This window comes from Stenella coeruleoalba (assembly GCF_951394435.1).
Source record: "Stenella coeruleoalba genome assembly, chromosome: 12".
Lineage (NCBI taxonomy): Eukaryota > Metazoa > Chordata > Mammalia > Artiodactyla > Delphinidae > Stenella > Stenella coeruleoalba.
The window spans coordinates 84,428,940-84,447,744 of NC_137158.1; the positions used below are offsets into that span (position 1 = coordinate 84,428,940).

Below are 18,805 nucleotides of genomic sequence, written 5' to 3' on the forward strand. Positions count from 1 at the left end.
ATTCCCATATACTTATTTCTTAGAACATGGGCTTACAACTATAAAAATAAAAGGAAAGAACAAAATAATGTTGAACTTATTTCATTCTAGCAATAAGTAATTCTTATCTACAGATACATGTTATCAATTAGGAAAATAACCTAATCCATCTAATTAAGAGATGCATTTCTAATATAATTTTTTCTGAATTATTTGTCAAAAACACCAACAAATTATTCATCCTAATATGTAAGATATTTAGATTGTTTTAATAATTTTTATACTAAAAAAGAATTAATGATATTGCAATCCAGTAGAAATTGTTAATAGCAACGTTTACAATACTAGGAAATTTAAAAATATATCTTAAATTTCAATTTTTATACGTTTTTGTTGCAGAGATGTATTTCAAAGAGATGCATAAAGAAATTGAAAACCAAAAAAATCCATTTTTCTCACACTGCATCACTTCCTCCCAGCAAAAGTCCTACGGTCCAAGGAAAGCCAGGTTAATTCCATGTCTATAACTTGAAGAATAAAATATTGCCTTATTCCTCCTGCAACTCACCATGATTTTGCATAGAATGCTTCTTAGACTCTAATGCCATGGACTATTTTGCTTTATCAATAAATGATGAAAACTTGAACTGTGAAAAAAAAATAAAATCCATTTTTTGTTATTTATGGTAGTTAGGTTCTATAAAGTCACGACAAACACTGAACTAGTGAATACTGAACCACTGCTCCTAGGAAAAATACAGGGTTAGGTTCCTGTGAGCCTCTGGTCACAACATTTTCATCAACCAATCAATACATAGCCTTGGTTTATGTGTGTGTCTGTTTAAAGACACCTTATTTAATATACACAGTTGATTCATTAACAATGAACTGATGGCCAGCAGCAATCAAACTCGTATCTGAACGAAGCTTCTTTAACACACGTATTCTATCCATAAGGCACGTCACAGCCTTCCTGTACTTAGGACACTAGACAGCATTTCAACATTAGCCTTGGGGGTCATTTTAAAGAGCAAAATCACCAAGAAAAAGCACAAAAATGTGAAAACAGCACTAAATAGAGCACAAAAAGGACACGTTGACAGTATGAGAACCGAAACAAGAAAGCAGAGCACAGCCTTGTTCTATCTCAGCTAGGAATCTGCACAGGGCGCCGCTCAAATTTCCTCACCATTCTGTATTTGTCTGTCAATGACCAAGAAAGTGCCGCAAGCATTGATTTTGAGGTTAGAATACAATACATTTTACCATGTAGATGAATTTGCAAATATGGAATCCATGAATAAGGAAGACTGATTTATTACAATAGGATAAAGTTCTGTGGGGGAATGGAAAAGAAAAACAAGTTTGAGAAAAAGAAATACAAAATTTCTAACTACTAAAGATGAGCTTTTTGTGTATTATTAAACTGAAGATAGTGAAAAGCAAATCATGAAAGTTTTAAAATCCCACTGAAAACATTTTTTAAAAATGCAATTGTTTTATTATTTAAACCTTAATATAAGCAGTATGACAATACTGCAAATATTAAAGCCTACAATAAATTTTATACCAACTTAAAAATGTGCAAGATTTGAGCAAAATAGATTACTGACTCTAATATAATAACATTAATATGAAATCACAATGAAGTTGATTACTACAAAGAAATAAAAACTGCACCAACTCCAAACTGAAAAGTCATCCTACTTAGAGTCAATTGGTGGAAACAAGCAGAAATTTAGTGATGTGGACACAAACTTGAGATCACACTGTACTGCTGTTCCACGGTTTTGTTTCTTTGTATTTTTGTTTGCTCAATCACTAATAAAATATTTTTAAAATATTTTATTTGCTCTTTTTTATAGAAACAATTTTCAAACAATTTTGCATTCTCAGTTGCTTCAATCAAAAAGAAGTTTATAGGGCTTCCCTCGTGGTGCAGTGGTTGAGAGTCCTGCCGACGCAGGGGACACGGGTTCGTGCCCCGGTCCGGGAAGATCCCACATGCCGCGGAGCGGCTGGGCCCGTGAGCCATGGCCGCTGAGCCTGCGCGTCCGGAGCCTGTGCTCCGCAACGGGAGAGGCCACAACAGTGAGAGGCCCGCGTACCGCAAAAAAAAACAAAAAAAACCCAAAGAGGTTTATAAAGATATCCAAGAAATACAGTTCTTCTGATAGGAGGGGCATTTTAGGAAAAGCTAGTATTATATAAACATATAATGATATTAAATGTTCCCAGTTTATGTCTTCCCTCCCAGAGATGGGATAACTTGCTATCTTTGTGAATAAAATTAATTTGCCCCAGCTTTTTGCTGTTGTTTTTTAAAATGGCAACTTATAGGCCTTTATCTTTAATTCTTTTCTTGCTATCGAGAAATTTTCCATGTGACACTAAGGCAAATTTATTTCACTATTTTTTTTTGTATTGAAGTATAGATGATTTACAAAGTTGTGTTAGTTTCAAATGTACAGCATAGTGATTCATTATTTTTGCAGATTATACTCCATTATAGGTTATTACAAGATAATGGGTATAATTCCCTGTGCTATACAGTATATCTTTGTTGCTCATCTAGCTTATGTATCGTAGTTTGTATTTGTTAATTCCATACTTCTAATTCGTCTCCCCCCCCATATGGTAACCACAAGTTTGTTTTCTATGTCTATGAGTCTGTTTCTGTTTTGCATATACATTCATTTGTATTATTTTTTAGATTTCATGTATAAGTGATATACAGTATTTGTCTTTCTCTGTCTTGTTTCACTAAGCATAATATTCTCTAGGTCCATCCACATTGTTGCAAATGGCAGTATTTCATTCTTTTTATGGCCAAATAATATTCACATACATATAAATTCATGTATATATTCATATATATAGATATATCACTTTTTTAATCCAGTAGTCTGTTGATATATTAAAACATCTATTTGTGGATTGCTTCCATGTCCAGGCTATTGTAAATAGTGTTGCTGTGAACACTGGGGTGCATGTTGTTTAATTAGTGTTTTCAATTTTTCTGGATATATACTCAGGAGTGGAATTGCTGGATCATATGGTAGTTCTATTTTTAGTTTTTTGAGGAACGTCCATACTATTTTCCATAGTGGCTGCAGCAATTTACATTCCCATCAACAGTATACAAGGATTCCCTTTTCTCCACATCCTCTCCAACATTTGTTATTTGTAGATTTTTTCATGATAGTCATTCTGACAGGTATGAGGTAGCACCTCACTGCAGTTTCAATTTGCATTTCTCCAATAATTTGTGACGTTAGACATATTTTCTTGTGCCCATTAGCCAATAATTTTCAAGATGAAGAAAATGAATATAATTAAATTATTTGAATTGAGTAAGAGAAAGGAAGAAGTAAATGTTTTCATTGTGAGCTAATATACATTATTGATTTGTGCATTAAAGACATTTAAGCTAATCTCTTCTAAAGTCAGCAACACATTACTGTTGAGTGAATGAAGAAACACACTTGAAAGAGTGTCTGGCACACAGTAAACATTCACTAAATGATAGTACTAATTGTGTATAAGAAATGTCTTCCATTGACTTAATACAATTCATAATTAATAGTTAACAAAACGGTTAGTGAGTCTTTGTCCCATAGACCAAAACTTACATTATAGTTTCATTCTTAAACTTAAAATACAAAATTCCATTTGCGAATATATTTTCTAACTTCCCAGCAAAGACTTAAACCTGTGGCAGCACCACTCAACATGTGCCAGGGCAGAGTGTGAATTCAGATACAGAGCTCTCAAGCCAGGCCACCTGGGTGAACTCTCTTCTCAACCTTCCTGATGTGTCACTTAACCTTTCCATGCTTTAATACCCTCAAAAGTAAAAACAGCATTGATGCCTACTTTCTAGGGTTGCTACAAGGATTAAATGGCTGACTACATGTATATTGTGGGCACTCAGTAAATGTTAGCAGCTATAACTAAACAATAAAAATTAACCACATTTTTCAAAATAAATTGGAAAATGGCTTTCTGGTAGTCATCAAAATGATGTTACATTCTTAAGCTCCACTTAGATATATCTGTTAAAATCGTCTCTTAAAATTTCTATAGATGTGCAGAAACTGGAACTTCATACATTGCTGGTAGGAATGTAAAATGGTGCAGTCACTCTGGAAAACAGTCTGAGGAACAGGCAGTTCCTCAGACAGTTAAACATACAGAGTTACCATATAACCCAGCAATTCTACTCCTAAGCATATACTCAAGAGAAATGAAAACATATGTCCATGTAAAACCTTATACATGAATGTTTATATCAGCCTCCTTTATAACAGCCAAAAGATGGATTAATTAATAAATGGATATATGCATTCATGGTATATTCATACAATGAAATACTTTGTGGTAATTAAAAAGGGATGAAGTACTGATTCATACTACAACATTAATGAAACTTAAATACTAAGTATTATAAAAGAAGCCAGTTACAAAAGACCACAAGTTATATTATTCCATTCATATTAAATATCCAGAACAAGCAAATCTTTAGACACAGAAAGTATATTAGTGGTTGACTGGGGCGGTAGTGGAGAGCGTTTGGGGAGAAATGAGAGTTACTGCTAAACGGTAGGGGTTTCTCTTCGGGGTGATGAAATCTTCTAAAATTGATAGTGGTGATAGTTGCAGAACTCTGAATATACCAAAAAACACTGAATTTACACTTTAAATGGGTGAAACTTTTAGTATGTGAATTATATCTCAGTATAGCTTTCTACCCACAACTCCCCCCAAAACATCTCTAGATAGTCATCACTTGTTAAAGTATTTGGCAAAAGACAGTTACTTAGTACTTTGGGAATAAGCAAATAAATGAATGTGCATTCACTTAATCTTAAATGGCTTTCTTTCCTATTCTTATTCATCAGCGAAGCCTGCAATTACAGGAAGAAACTTAAAAAATTCATAAATGTCATATTTTGCATTTAGATGTTTGTTTTTATAATGTGGTAACGTTTTGTTGTTAAATATCTCACAGTTGCTGTACCTAGAAATGCTTTTAGGACCCAGACTAGTGCTAATGGTATGAAAAAAAGGCAACATATATTTCAATGTTAATACAGAAACTCTAATTTGCTCAAATTATTAACACTGTTCTAATTTCCATATGCTCTAAAGTCAGTATGAATAAGATTTAGAACAAATTGTTGGTGACATTAAAATTCATTCATTCATACTTTCAACAAATATTTACTGAATAAGTATCTATGTGCTAGGCACAGTGCTAGAAACTGATGCCACAAAAAAGAATAACACAGACTGGGGGCAGAGATGACAAAACGGAATTATGCACTACAACGTGCTGTATGTTAATATTAGGGTTGTACCATGTGCAATACACCGAATGCTTTGAGAACAGAGAAGAGGGAGTGGCTAAAGGCTGGAGGAGTTAAAAATATTTCAGAGATAAAGGAAAATTTATGGCAGATACAGAAAAATAAGTAAGGGATTTTCAAGTGTTTTTTTTTTTATTGTGACAGAAGAGAAGTCATAGTATACTAATTACTCTTTTAGGAAAAAACAAGGTGTTTTCATTAGCCATGAGGATATCAGTATTATAATGGATGGATATATTTGCAGTAGCGAGTGACCAGATAGCACTAAGTGTCTTAAATAATTTTGAGGACTCTAAAGGTGTCTCTTAAAACTTTTAAAAGGCTAAGTTTTCTATTGCACAAAAGAACAATCTTTCAATATTCAGACAATATGTTAACTCATCTGGGTATCCCACATTTAAAAAAGGAATATGTTAAAATAGCTACATGTTTATATTCTGAACTGTATGATATTCTAAAAGTTGTATCATGATTATGAACTTCACACCTGAGGCCAATATTTGGTTAACAAATGTCTACTGTTAATTAAATTGGGCATCAGTTGTGTTGATTGTGCATGGTTTCTCACAAAGGCATCTCTAGTTCTACTATGTAGATTAATACAAAGTTGACCCTTGAACAACTTGGGAGTTAGGGGTGCCAACCCTCTAAGCAGTCAAAAATCCACATGTAACTTATGGTTGGCCTCCATATAATATATGTAGTTTCTCAACATCCATGGTTGCTTGGTATCTGAGGTTCTGCATCTGCAGATTTAACCAACTGCAAATCATGTAGTATTATAGTATTTACTATTGAAGAAAAATCCACATTATAAGTGGGCCCACCCAGTTCAAATCCATGTTTTCAAGGGTCAACTGTAACTATCAAAAACATCATGCCATTTCACTTCAACTTGATGTTTACAACAAATTTATGTGTGTATACATATAAATACATAGACACACACAGTCTCCTCCAATATAAGCTTTAAGGGTTAAGAAGTTAATGTGTTTCTTATCCTCTCATCATACACAGTTCTACAGGTCCTTCTGTAATAACAAGTATGTGCTCTGATAGATCGACAAGTACTTTCCAAATTTTAACACTGATAGAAAATATCATAGGTCCAGTAGATAATTTTAAGGCTAAATACCTGAAGTTCAAGATAAGGAGTCAATGAGAACTTTATTTAGTCCAGTAAATTAAAACTCATCTTTGAACATGTATTTGCATGACACAAAGTCTCTGCAAGAGTTTGTATTAAATCATTTAACTCTTCATTATTAAATGTGGGCAATGCTCTGAACCTACTTCAAATGATCACTCTTGAGGAGCTACAACATTATGGTAAAGATTATTTAAAGCAAAAAGTTTTCCATTAAATCAGTATAATGTTAATATTTGCCACAAAAAAAGGAAGAATTCAACTCAAATCTTTCTATCAGGATATCATTCTCCATTGGGTCTTTGGTGTTTCTACAAATTTGCTTCACTACCCTCCATGCTGCACAGTCTTTTCATGGGTGTTTGTATAGCAAACATCTGGATCAAAGGGCAGGCATGCTTACTGTCTTTTATAAAAGATTTAGGTGCCCTAACTTTCAGGTTCCTCTACTTTAATGCCACCCACTGTGAGTGCAGGTGTCACCTGGCCCTCTTCACATTGCCCTATGGGGACTGGGGCTGGGGGGATGCTGATAGCATGGCTACTGATGTTGCTGTGAGTAATAAATGATCCTATTCTCTGACCCAGAAGTCTCACGTCTTCTACCAGCATCCACGCAACTGTGGCAGGCCGAACTTAGCTTACAAAGAGGGTGAAATCATAGACCCTTCATGGTTTTTGCCACTGCCTATCAATTCCCTGCCTTAAGCATTATGTTCTCACTCTCTAGGGTGTTTTCTGTTTTTATTCTTTTGGCACTCCATAAAACACATTTAGAAAATAAAATAAAAATGCACTCTGGGGTGAAATAAAATACAAGTCTTTATTTTGATCAAGGACACTCCCTACCTTGTTTTTCTCTTTTTGTTTTTTTGGGTTTTTTTTGTTCATTTGTTTTGTTCTGTTTTGTTTGAGATGAGATCACTAAATAATGCTTAAGCTTCAAAAACACTTTCATTAACTAGTATAAGTACTTTCAACTTAAAGAATACTAACAATCTAACAATCTGGTGCAGTATATGCTAACTTAGAAAAATGACATAGTTGTTTTCCTTTTCACTTTGAGAACTTGCTCGTGCTGATTAAAAGGTAATTACTTATTTTTGAGTTTTCACACTTAAGTCTTTAATCCCAATTGAATGTATCTCATAAATGGGTATCAGGAATCCAGTATTACATAGATATAGATACATAGATATATTAACTAACTAAATAAATAACCTTCACAAATCACTCATAATTAAATGACAAAGTATTTCATTCACCTTTTCCAAGATTTTAATCATTTATCATAAGCTTTTTATTTTCTTAAAGAAAAATTGAAGTTTGATTTTTAAAAATCTAGAATTTTCCCAAATAATACAGCACTCATGTGCAGGTAGAGCAAACTTTCAAAGTCATGTCCCATTTCATTACAAATTTATCTACAAATGTGTGTTTTAAAAGCTCTCCTCAGCCCTTGTAATAAATGTTAACAACCTTGTCACTACAGTAAACACCCTGAGACGATCAACGGGCCAATCTTCGACCCAGGTATTCTCATGGCTGCTGAGATGCTCAGAGGCCTTCACATTGACCATGGTCCTCCGACTGTGTAACATACCCATATTCAGCACTCCTCACCCCAATGGAGAGGATGCTTGCCTAAAAACTCCCAGAGTATGTGAAAATCTTCTCCTCCAAATATTATCATCCAGATCTTTGCATATTAAGCTGCCTTCCCAGATATCACCTCTATAAATATAGCAGAGAAAAGCCAGTGGAATAGTCAAATCCTCTGTGTCCAACCTTTCATGCAACTCCAAGAAGTGGGCTAGCTTCTCTCTCAACTAGTCCTTCTTTGACATCTCTAAATCTATTCCCTGATTTCTGTTGCTATTTATAGAACTACCCTTTGTTTTCCTTCAATTTTAGATCCCCAGTTTGGGGACCACCTACAGGTTGGATTTCAAGCTTTGTTAAATTGTCTTTTCTCACAAAAGATTCATCTTCCATAATAGTAATTCTATACCTGACTTTGAAGGAGGCTTCCAGAAATTTTACTATGCTTTTCATTATATTTCAACAATATGAGTTCACATTATTGTTTCACAAAGCTTCTGATTTTCTTTCAGAATTAGAAAGATTGATCTCTTTTTAATTGAGATGTAATTCATATACCATAACATTCACTTTTTTTTAAAACTTCTCTCAAGGGCCAGCAGCCGCGTACCCCGCCTTGAGATGGGGCAAGTGGGGACACCTGGGGCCTTTCCTCCAGAAGCTTGGGGAGAGGGGCTACCCAACCCTCCAAGGTATGTTTCCAGGTCCTCAGCCACTCTCAGTACCCACCACTCCGCCCCTCATGTGTGCCAAAACTCACCCTTTTAAAGTGCACAATTATTGGTTTTCAGTATATTCACAGAGTTACACAACCACTCTAGTTGTTCACTACTACCTAGTTCCAAAATATTTTCATTATCCCCCCCAGAAAAGCTATAGCTTTGTAATATAGTTTGAAATCACTGAATATGAGAAAGAGTCTGATTTGGCTAATAAAAGTCCTGAATATTTTACAAAATGGATTTGGATTAAGAATTCAGTCTAGCATCTAAAAGAACTATAATGTTATATATCAATCATGTCTCAGTTAAAAAAAAAAATGAGTCCTGGGGCGAGAAAGCTGTGATGGGTGCCAACTTTAAAGCACTGAAAAAGTACTAACTACACAGTTAGTGTAGTTAAGGTGGTGAAAATCCATCTTTAAAAGATAGGAGGCAGCTGCCTGTGAAATCTGAAGTGGAGACATAAAAGCCCTGTTTACGGAGAAGAAGCAAAAATTGCTATTCCAGTGTGAGAAGGCATGCCCGCATTTATCCCTTAATGCCCCCTCCCAAATCAGTCCTTTGGCACTGGACACCCAGTAAAACAGGGTGTTTTCTTAGGACCAAGTGGAAGGACATGCAAATACTACTAATGACAGGCTGAGGTTTGATGGGCATCACGGGTTGGGATTTACTGAAACTACTGAAAAAGAGCTAAGCCCCATAACAATTTTAAAAGATTTCTGAATGTAATGGCAACAAAATGTCCCTGTATGTGATTATATTTGACTCCTTCTCCAATCTGGATACATGAAGATCAATGAGATTACAGATGATTCTATTTTCTTTCCCTCATTCTTCTGTATTTCTTGTTATACTTTAAAATGGGGGAAATGCCTCTAAATTAACTTAATTTTAAACTTTAAAAAGTTACTTAGTTTCCTGATAACAGAAAAATTGCATTCATTAAATAGAACAAAAATTCTATGATTCCTTATTTTTATGATGAGAAAACCCAAATAGGAGACTGCCTGACTTAGACAAGCCATGTGGCCCTGTTTTAGCTCAAACGTGTATGTGCCAGAGCATTTTCAGGTTGCACAATGTCAAAAATCATGTAATTCATGGTTTTCGGTTCTTTATGATCAGAGGAGAAAGAAAAGATTTCTAGTTTAGGAAACTATGTGAAAGGTAAAATGGTAAATTGTGACGGATGACACAGGAGTGGGGCAATCTGGCTTGTGTGGCCATGTGTTCGTGTGGGCCGCGGGGAACAGGACAACAAGGGGACTAGTGCATTAACTAGAATGACCACCCAATATCGACCCAATACTTAGAAAAGACACCTTTTTAATACCATGTGACTTTTTAAATATCTCCACTTCATCCCATATGATAACTTTAGACACCTGTCTTACTAATTTATGGTTTTTATAAATTCTTAGGTCGAATGTAATTTGAAAGTAGTGATGGAATTAGATTTTAGGATTATATTTTTCTGGCCTTTTCTTCATAAAGAGGAATGATCACTCATTTCGGTATAAAGAGTACAGATACATATCACTAATAAGTGAATATCATTTTCAAACTGCAATATATCTGCTGTATTTTCATATTTGGCATAAATAATGTCAATAAAAATGGTGATCAAAGAAACAGAATTCTAATATTATGTTAGAAGAAACAGATTAAACAAATGACTTCAGTGTTCCAAAGACACCAAAATGCAAACAATTTTTTTTTCTGGAGGTATTATTTAGCTAAATAGTGTATTCCTTTACAAATTTCAAGACAGAATAAGAAATATTAATGTTATATTAATTAAATAAAGTCAAGTGCTAATGGCAAGTAAAAAATATAACGTTGATTTCACCTGCACACACTGATATGGAAATTTTGTCCCATATAACATATAATATGAAAATTTAATCATGGCTAAATTCTTCCATAGCTTTTATATGCCCTGGAAAATCCACTAAAATTGAGTTAGGAGGAGGGTATGATAATATTTAAGAATTTAACAAAGTTATCACAAGAACATCACACTCAAATTTTATTCTCTCTCTTCCTATCTGCAACCTCTAGTTATATGGTGACTAATATATCTTAATGTATATCAGTATATCAGTATTTTTATTATATTATTCCTTAAGATGACAACTCCAAATAACTTGTACTGAAAGAAAACACCAGAACCACCAATATTTTTCTTTTCTTGACATACTTGCAGATATATATTTTTATGTTTATAACAGAAGCTAATAAAGAAACATGCCCAGCCTATTATTTCTAGATTGATTGCAGAAATAGCTACTACCTTTTTTGATGATGTGGAAGTTTATACATGTATTGATGAAGCAACAGCTGTGATAAATCACTTCAAGAAAATAACACTTCTCATTGCTTTTCTCTTTGTTCCCTTACAACCTGTGTTATGAAGTGAAATGTGCCTGGACTTGTCTTTAGGACGTAGAAGTGATAATCTGCAGAATGGGCTGTGCGTGCTAACACTTAATATTCACCTATGCCCCAGGTATTAAGCTATTGTTAATTTTGAATAAAAGCTGACACCTTACTTTCTTATATGCCATTGTTGCATCTGCTTCTATTGCAGAATAAAATAAAGACCAGTATTCTCTGTTTTTTACTTTTTGTCCTTTTAAACTCTAATAATTTATTTAAAGGTTAGATGGATTTGGCTAATTTCTCAACTTTAAGCAAGGTAATAAGAACTATTCCTGTGTATTGCACATAACAGTTACCTTGTTCAAGAAATTAGCAGCAAAGAAGCCATCTCCTACTTATATCCCCAAGTTCTAACAGAATAGTAGGTGACATACATAAGCAAATATGGTAAATAAAAATATACTGAGCTCAATTATCATGAATTATTCCTATGATTCTATTATTACATTTATTTATTAATATTACAAGTCTTTGCTAAAACGTCAACTCCAGGGGGAAGCCCTCTCGACTATGCTCTTTAAAACCACAAATAATCCCCTCACTTGGCACACCTAACCCTTATTCCCTTCTTTCTTTTCCTCCACAGTATTTATCAATATCAGTCATACTTCATCATGAAGACCAGGATTTGTGTTTGTATCGTTCACTACTTTATCCCCAATGTCTGGCACATATAGCTGCTCAATAAAAATAGGATGAATGAATACTATAAACATGTATGAAGTACAGTAGGTATTCATTAGAGCACTTGCCACAATTTATCTTATTTGTCATCAAACATTCCTTCCACACCACCAGCTCCTCTCTTAGTCTTCACTGTAGTGCCAATAATAAATAGCTTAACGCCAAAAACATAGCAGCCATCATCAATGTATTCCTTTCCCTTACCTTTCTTATCATTAAGCCCTTGGTTCTATCTCTAAAATATAACTTGGATTTTTCTACTTCTCTCTCCACTGTCTCCACCATTATCTCTCTTGAATAAGAGCAACACCCTTTTAACAGGTCTTTCTCCTATATACCTGTCCCTCCCAAAAGCAGTCAGATGAATCTCTTGACCCAAGAATAAAGTCATGTTGTTTCCTACTTAAAACCTCTCAATTACTTCCTGTTGTTCACAAAAGAAAATCCACGCTCCTTATTACAACTGTAGGGCTACATCACCTGGCCCCTTCTCTCCTTTAACCTTCAACGCACATGCTCAGCTACATTGTTCACCATGCTGCAGCCATACTGGCTTCTTCTTTGTGTTTCTGAAATAAGCCAAACTCCTTCTGAATTTTATGTCTTGGTGTTTGCTATTCCCTCTGCCTGAAACACTCTTCCCATATCTTTACAAAGCCCACGTTCATCCTTTGGATAGTACCTCAAATGCCATCTTCACATAAGATCTTCTCATGACCACCCTGATTAAGATCTTCTCATGACCACCCTAATTAAGATCTTCTCAGGACCACCCTGATTAAGATCTTCTCATGACCACCCTAATTAAGATCTTCTCATGACCACCCTGATTAAGATCTTCTCACGACCACCCTGATTAAGATCTTCTCATGACCACCCTAATTAAGTGGTATCCCCCGTCATTCTCTCATCACCTTGTTTATTACTGCCCTGGTTCTTACTATCAGATTACTTGTTTGCTTGCTATTTATTAAAACGTAAGCAGGGCAGAGACTTAGCCTCTTTGAATTGGCAAGAACTAATAAAATGCCTTGCATATACGGATTGCTCCATATATAGCAACTGAATCAATAAATATAACATTCTCTTCACCAAAGCATGCAACTCTCGTGCTTGTAATTCCAATACCTAGCACTTACGAGGTGTGCTAAAAATGTTGAAGTGAATTACAAATTTTATATCTGTTACTGCTATCATGAGTGCCTCCCAGAAATACCTTTGTTCATAAAGATTTGCATACAATAGCTGGACTGAGAGAAAATGTTGAATTCATTCAACTGCCATTTACTCAGTGTTCGTCAAGTGCTGGAAAGATTACATGGTAACTTGGCTTGTGAGCGTAGAACAGGAGATATCACTTCTTAATTATTTAATATTTTCATAAATGTAGGACACACACATTTCACCAAGGCATTTGGCAATATTTTTCATTATATTTTTGTTTTCAAATGCAGAAATGTGGGTTGGATAGTAGCCCTGCTAACAGATTAGGTACAATAAAATGGTTGGATGAAGAGTTCCACTCCAAGAGTGTGGAGCGTGTTCAACAGCTCATTCAGTGCAGCAAATATTTGCTGAGCAGCTCCTACCATCCAAGTACTGAGCTTGATGTGAGAACAATACAAGTATTATGTGTAATCTCTTACCTGGAAGAGTGCATATGTTTTCTGGCAACTTAGCACAGATCTATCCCCTGTACTATTAACATCATTTTAAAAGTAATACACTGGATGAATATATAGACAGTGTGCTACTATCAACATCATACAAAAATCATAGGAAAAGAAAACAAAAGCAATAAATTAATCAAAATCCAAGAGATGATAACTGTCTAGAAGGCTGGGATGAATTTTTTTAATGAAATTTAACTCAGATAAATATATGGTCCTACTCTCAAGTTCAAAATACCAACTACATATCTACAAAATGGAGGTGATACAGAATATGACCACTCATAAAAATCACATAGGGATTTTAACTTACAGTACTCTTTGTAAAAACTATTGTGACACAGCTGTCATAGAAACTCATTTCATCTTCAGTGCATTTACAAAGCAGTAATCAGTCCAGTGCCAGTCAGACCACACTCAAAACTCAGACTAGTATGTTCAGAAGTGGGTACCACACTATAAAAAAATTCAGAGGAATCAGCCAAGATGATAATGAGAACTCTTGCTGCTACAGAATGTGGAACTGCTAAAAGTCTTATACTACTGAAGGATCTGCACAGGAAGGTGGAATGTATGAAGAGACGGTGAGTGAATGGTGGGGAAGGAAGGAGCTGATAAATGTCTTCAAATATTCAAAGGGCAGGTATGTGGAAGAAATACTAGACCCCTTATTTATGATCCCAGGGCAAACAACTAGAGAACTATAGGAAGAGGGATTTTGATTCACTATAAATAAGGGCTAACTAACAGCACTGTCCTGAGAAAGCCTGAACCATCTCACAAGAAAAAGAGTTCTCCACCAATGGCAGGTTTCCCATGGCTGCTGGGATGTCCTGTTAGCAAAGGTATCATGTAATAGATGTGAACATTGAATAGGTAATTGGATCAAATGATTGCTAGATTCTAAGATCTTTATATTCTATGGTATAATGAAAAGTGATATAAACATTGGGAAGGATTACTTTTCATTCATTCATTCATTTACCTAATACTGCTTTTGTTAGGCACTGTTACAGGTGCCATGGCTGCAAAAGTGAACTTAAATAGGCAAAAATCGCTACACTTGTGAAGCTTACATTCTAAATGGCTTGGAACAACAAGGCTACTTAGTGCTAGTCTGAGGCAAAGCTATGCTAGAGAAACTTATTCATCTCTTCTTTTTCGTTAGAAGTTATGATGGATACAGCCATTTGTTTCAGTCACAAAAACTGTGTCAGCCCCTTTTGCCTTTATCACTGCTGTATTTTCTCCCTTCCACTCTAATCTACTGCTTTGCTCATCACCATTGCAAAACAATGATTTATAATTAATTATTTATACTTTGCAACCATTAATAAAATATATTTTGCCATTTACTAAAGTATTAGATATTAATGTGTTCTCTTGGGTCTGAGTTCCTACACATTAAAAATGTCCATTTTAAAAATTATAAAATAAATACAAGGTTCATTATTAAAATTTATAAATTATATATAAGGATAAAAATTAAAAGACGTATATATTTCTGATCTTTTAATAGCATGATATATGCATATATACAAATGCAGATTTAGGCTTATTTTTCCCAATCTTGTGGCATTTCTGTGGTTTCATATTTTACCGCACTATTAAAATTATTAGAACACTAGTCTTTTTGGAATTGATAAAACAAATCCCTTAATTGGAACGGCAGACATCTATCATCGTCTTTGTGGGCTGTCTTTAGATTTAAGAAGATATAAAAAGCTATCATCATCAAATGACACTTAGTAAACACCCTGGGTTGGCTAAGTACATAAACATTAAACATGAAGAACTTCCATTTTAGTTAGATCAATTGATCCACATCAAGTCAATGATACTAGAGAACTTTGCCTTCTACATAATGACAGAACAGCTCTAAAAATATACATTTAATCCTTATTGATTTAAACACATGTAGAACTTATTTATACTTTTGACCTCTGTCACATCATGCAGTAAGACATTTCCTTATATTTTCTGAATAACTTAGTGGAATTTGATAAAATATTCCAAAGCTGTTTTGGAACAAATAATTCAACATAATATTGAGTTGTACAGTCCCTCAGTTATGGGCTGAAAACCCACATGACAGCCTCAATATTAAATAATTGCACTTGCAAAGCAGTGCCACAGTATATACCTGAATATTGTAGCCAGCTACTCCAGAAACCTATAGTTGTGATGTTTTGGATTTTGGTGGGCTAAACTTATTCAATTGAGGTATAAGTTGTTGTACTTTTTTAAAAGCAGTTATTTCTGTTCAGGTCCTTGAAAGAAAGCACTAAGTAAAAATTGCTGAAACTACTATGTGCCTTTCAAAATTGCTTAATTTTATCTTTTTTAACCCAGGAAGGCCTAACTTTTCCACATGTGCCATCATAAAATATGAATTCCTTGATCATTTTATCTCCCCTGAAACTCTTTTAGCCTTTCTGCATCTTTGTTAGGGTGCTTACCAGAATTGGATATTTCAAGTAGGAAAGTACCATAATTTTAAGTACAGACTGGAAAGTAATTTTTTGTCTTTTGCAAGTAAATGCTGTCTTGCATTTTGGTCTTTTAGGTAAAAGCATTATACTAAACTGCTACCTTCAAAGAATGGGACATAATGACTCTAAGCCTTGTTATCAAGTAAGCACAATTTGAATTAATTTTCTCCAAATGCATTTCTTTACTTTTGCCAACATTAAGTTTGACATTAGATATAATCATTTTTCAATGCCTACCTGCAAAGGGCATGGCAGTTGTACACCACCCACTTAAATCTTCCTAGTGTAATACAAGTGATAAATGTGAGCCACATATGGAATTTTTAGTCTTCTAGTGGCAAAATTTTAAAAAGTAAAAAGGATGAAATTAATTATATTTTATGTATATCCAAAATATTATCACTTCAACATTTAATCAATATAGACAGCATTAAGAAAATAATTGTAAATTCTACTTTTTCATACTGCTTTTGAAATGTGGTGTGTGTTTTTAATTACAGCACAATTCATTTCAGACTAGCCACGTGTGGCTAATGGCTACCATATTGGAAAGCACAGTTCTACAAACAAGCTGTCAGGCCATATGCTAATGGGAAGTTTAGAAATAGCACAGTTTGCATTCTCAGGTTACTATATTAACACGACTCTACCCGTAACACTGAATATGAATTAATCTATTAAAAGTGTTGCAATTATAGACTTTAAACAATTTAGGTTAGTCTTTGTTTTAAAATGATGAAAAAAACATAGCTGGTTTCCCACCAGCCTTTCAGCTGCAACAACCATTTAATGAAGAAGAGTTCCAATCTTTTCAATTAGTTTAATTAAAACATGGCATTTTAAAGGTAATATGGATGACTTCAGGACTGCAGATTTGTTTGTTTTATTAGTAATAGAAGGGCCTTTCCCCACTCATATGAAGCTAGAAAATAGTATTCAAATGATTTAACATCTTTGAAAGAAAAAAGTACAGAAATATTTACATAACATAATACCATACGTGGAATATCCATCTTAACCTAATGTTAAGAATGACAAAGGGAAGATAAACCAGCATAATACATCTTATTTATTTTTCAATAATACAGCTGGGACATTCCATATACCTAACTTCTTTAACCTGTCAGGAAGAGTAACTTATCTGTATTTAATTTTCTCCTGCATATATTGAATGAATAAATTGTGAAAATATGTTTGAACGCTTCTTTTAGAAACAACTATACTTCTTTTTAGGTTATTCAGTTTTTAGTGAGAAACCATTAAATCCTATTTATAATTAAATTTATAAATCCTATTTATAATTAAAGAAAAAATGAATATGGGAGACTACTTACTATTATGTTATAAACATGATCTTCAAGCCTATAATATAAATTCAGAGCTTTTCAGCAAATCACAGGAAGTCAATGTAAAAAGTATTAAAATTTTTTGCAATAAATTCTATTTGTTTTAAAATAGACTATTAAATCCAAATGTTGATAGTAATATTAGTAACAAAAAGCTATGTTCAAAAGAAAGTTTTCAGGGAAAACGTATAACAAGTTAATCAAGAAGCAACATTACAAGATCCAAAGATTAAAATTTGTTAGATTGAGGATATGATGACTGATACCATATAACAAGCAGACCAGGGTGAAGTCCAGAGAGATCATCTAAGGCAAGAAGAATCAGCCAGCTCCTGGAGGTCTCCAGCCCAAGGGGATTGGGCAGGAGGGCTCAAAGCACTGATCTGATGACCAGATGATTAGAAACTCTTAATATCAAGAGATCAGATATTAAGACAGGAATAATGCCACCAGAGGCAGGATATTTCCTATGTTGGGCCAGAGCTGGGCTTCAGGGTATGGGCAGGCCTGACACCATAGGCCCAATGTAGCAAAAGGAAAAGGAAAAGCATGAAGGCTCAAGAACATACTGATACTGTCATTATTAAAAACAGCATGTGAAAATCGAATTTAAAATGAAATAGATTTTTTTTAATTATAGAAATTCCTCTGAGAATTCTTCATTTTCCCCTCCAGAAAAAAAGTAAACTCAAGATAATGAATCATATCTACCTTCTTATATGCTTTACATATTTGCTACTTTTTATCAATAATACTAATAACAATAATCTGAGGAATAGCTTTCATGCTAGACTCCCTAAGACCAGGAAAAATATTAAAAACTCATCACCATTTAACAAAAAAACAGTCTCTGAAAATGCACAGTCAAATAATCTTGGTCCACAGGGCTAAGGCTCCCATTCACTCCGTCCTTACTGAGGGCTCACTAGATGCAAGGGCTCCTGGGATTATGGTGTCTAGTGTAAAGAGTCAAAAGCCGACTTAAGCAGAGCAAAATGCTAACTTCAAAGTCTAGCCCTCTAATACCAAGCTTGAGAAGAATGGGAGAAATAACAGAAGAAGGAATAAAGAGAGAAACTGAGAGGGAAGATCAGAATAAAATAGGAACAAGTAAGCAGCAGACATGCTGTTAGCGGAGAAGACAAGAAATGGAGAGAGAAGAGAGAGGTAAAAACCGTGTGTGCAGGATTCCCTGGTGGCGCAGTGGTTGAGAGTCCGCCTGCCGATGCAGGGGACATGGGTTCGTGCCCCGGTCCAGGAAGATCCCACATGCCGCTGAGCGGCTGGGCCCGTGAGCCATGGCCGCTGAGCCTGAGCGTCTGGAGAGGCCACAACAGTGAGAGGCCCGC

The 18,805-nt window shown here is 34.6% G+C and overlaps 1 protein-coding gene across 11 annotated transcripts in view; it reads right to left on the bottom strand.

Annotated features, from left to right (window-relative positions):
• The window catches only part of AGPAT4 (1-acylglycerol-3-phosphate O-acyltransferase 4), a 1,412,586-nt gene that overhangs the window by 1,175,349 nt on the left and 218,432 nt on the right, over positions 1-18,805 (bottom strand). For 10 of the 11 annotated variants that reach the window (XR_013830736.1, XR_013830737.1, XM_079939087.1 and 7 more), the window contains exon 1: positions 548-597. The exons of the other annotated variant lie outside the window; for it this stretch is intronic. Coding sequence is in view for 8 of the 10 variants with exons in the window: in XM_079939087.1 (XP_079795213.1) it covers positions 548-587 (40 nt within the window). In the remaining 2 variants the exon portion in view is untranslated. Of the gene's footprint in view, positions 1-547; positions 598-18,805 lie in introns of those variants that run through there. 11 annotated transcript variants of the gene reach the window in all.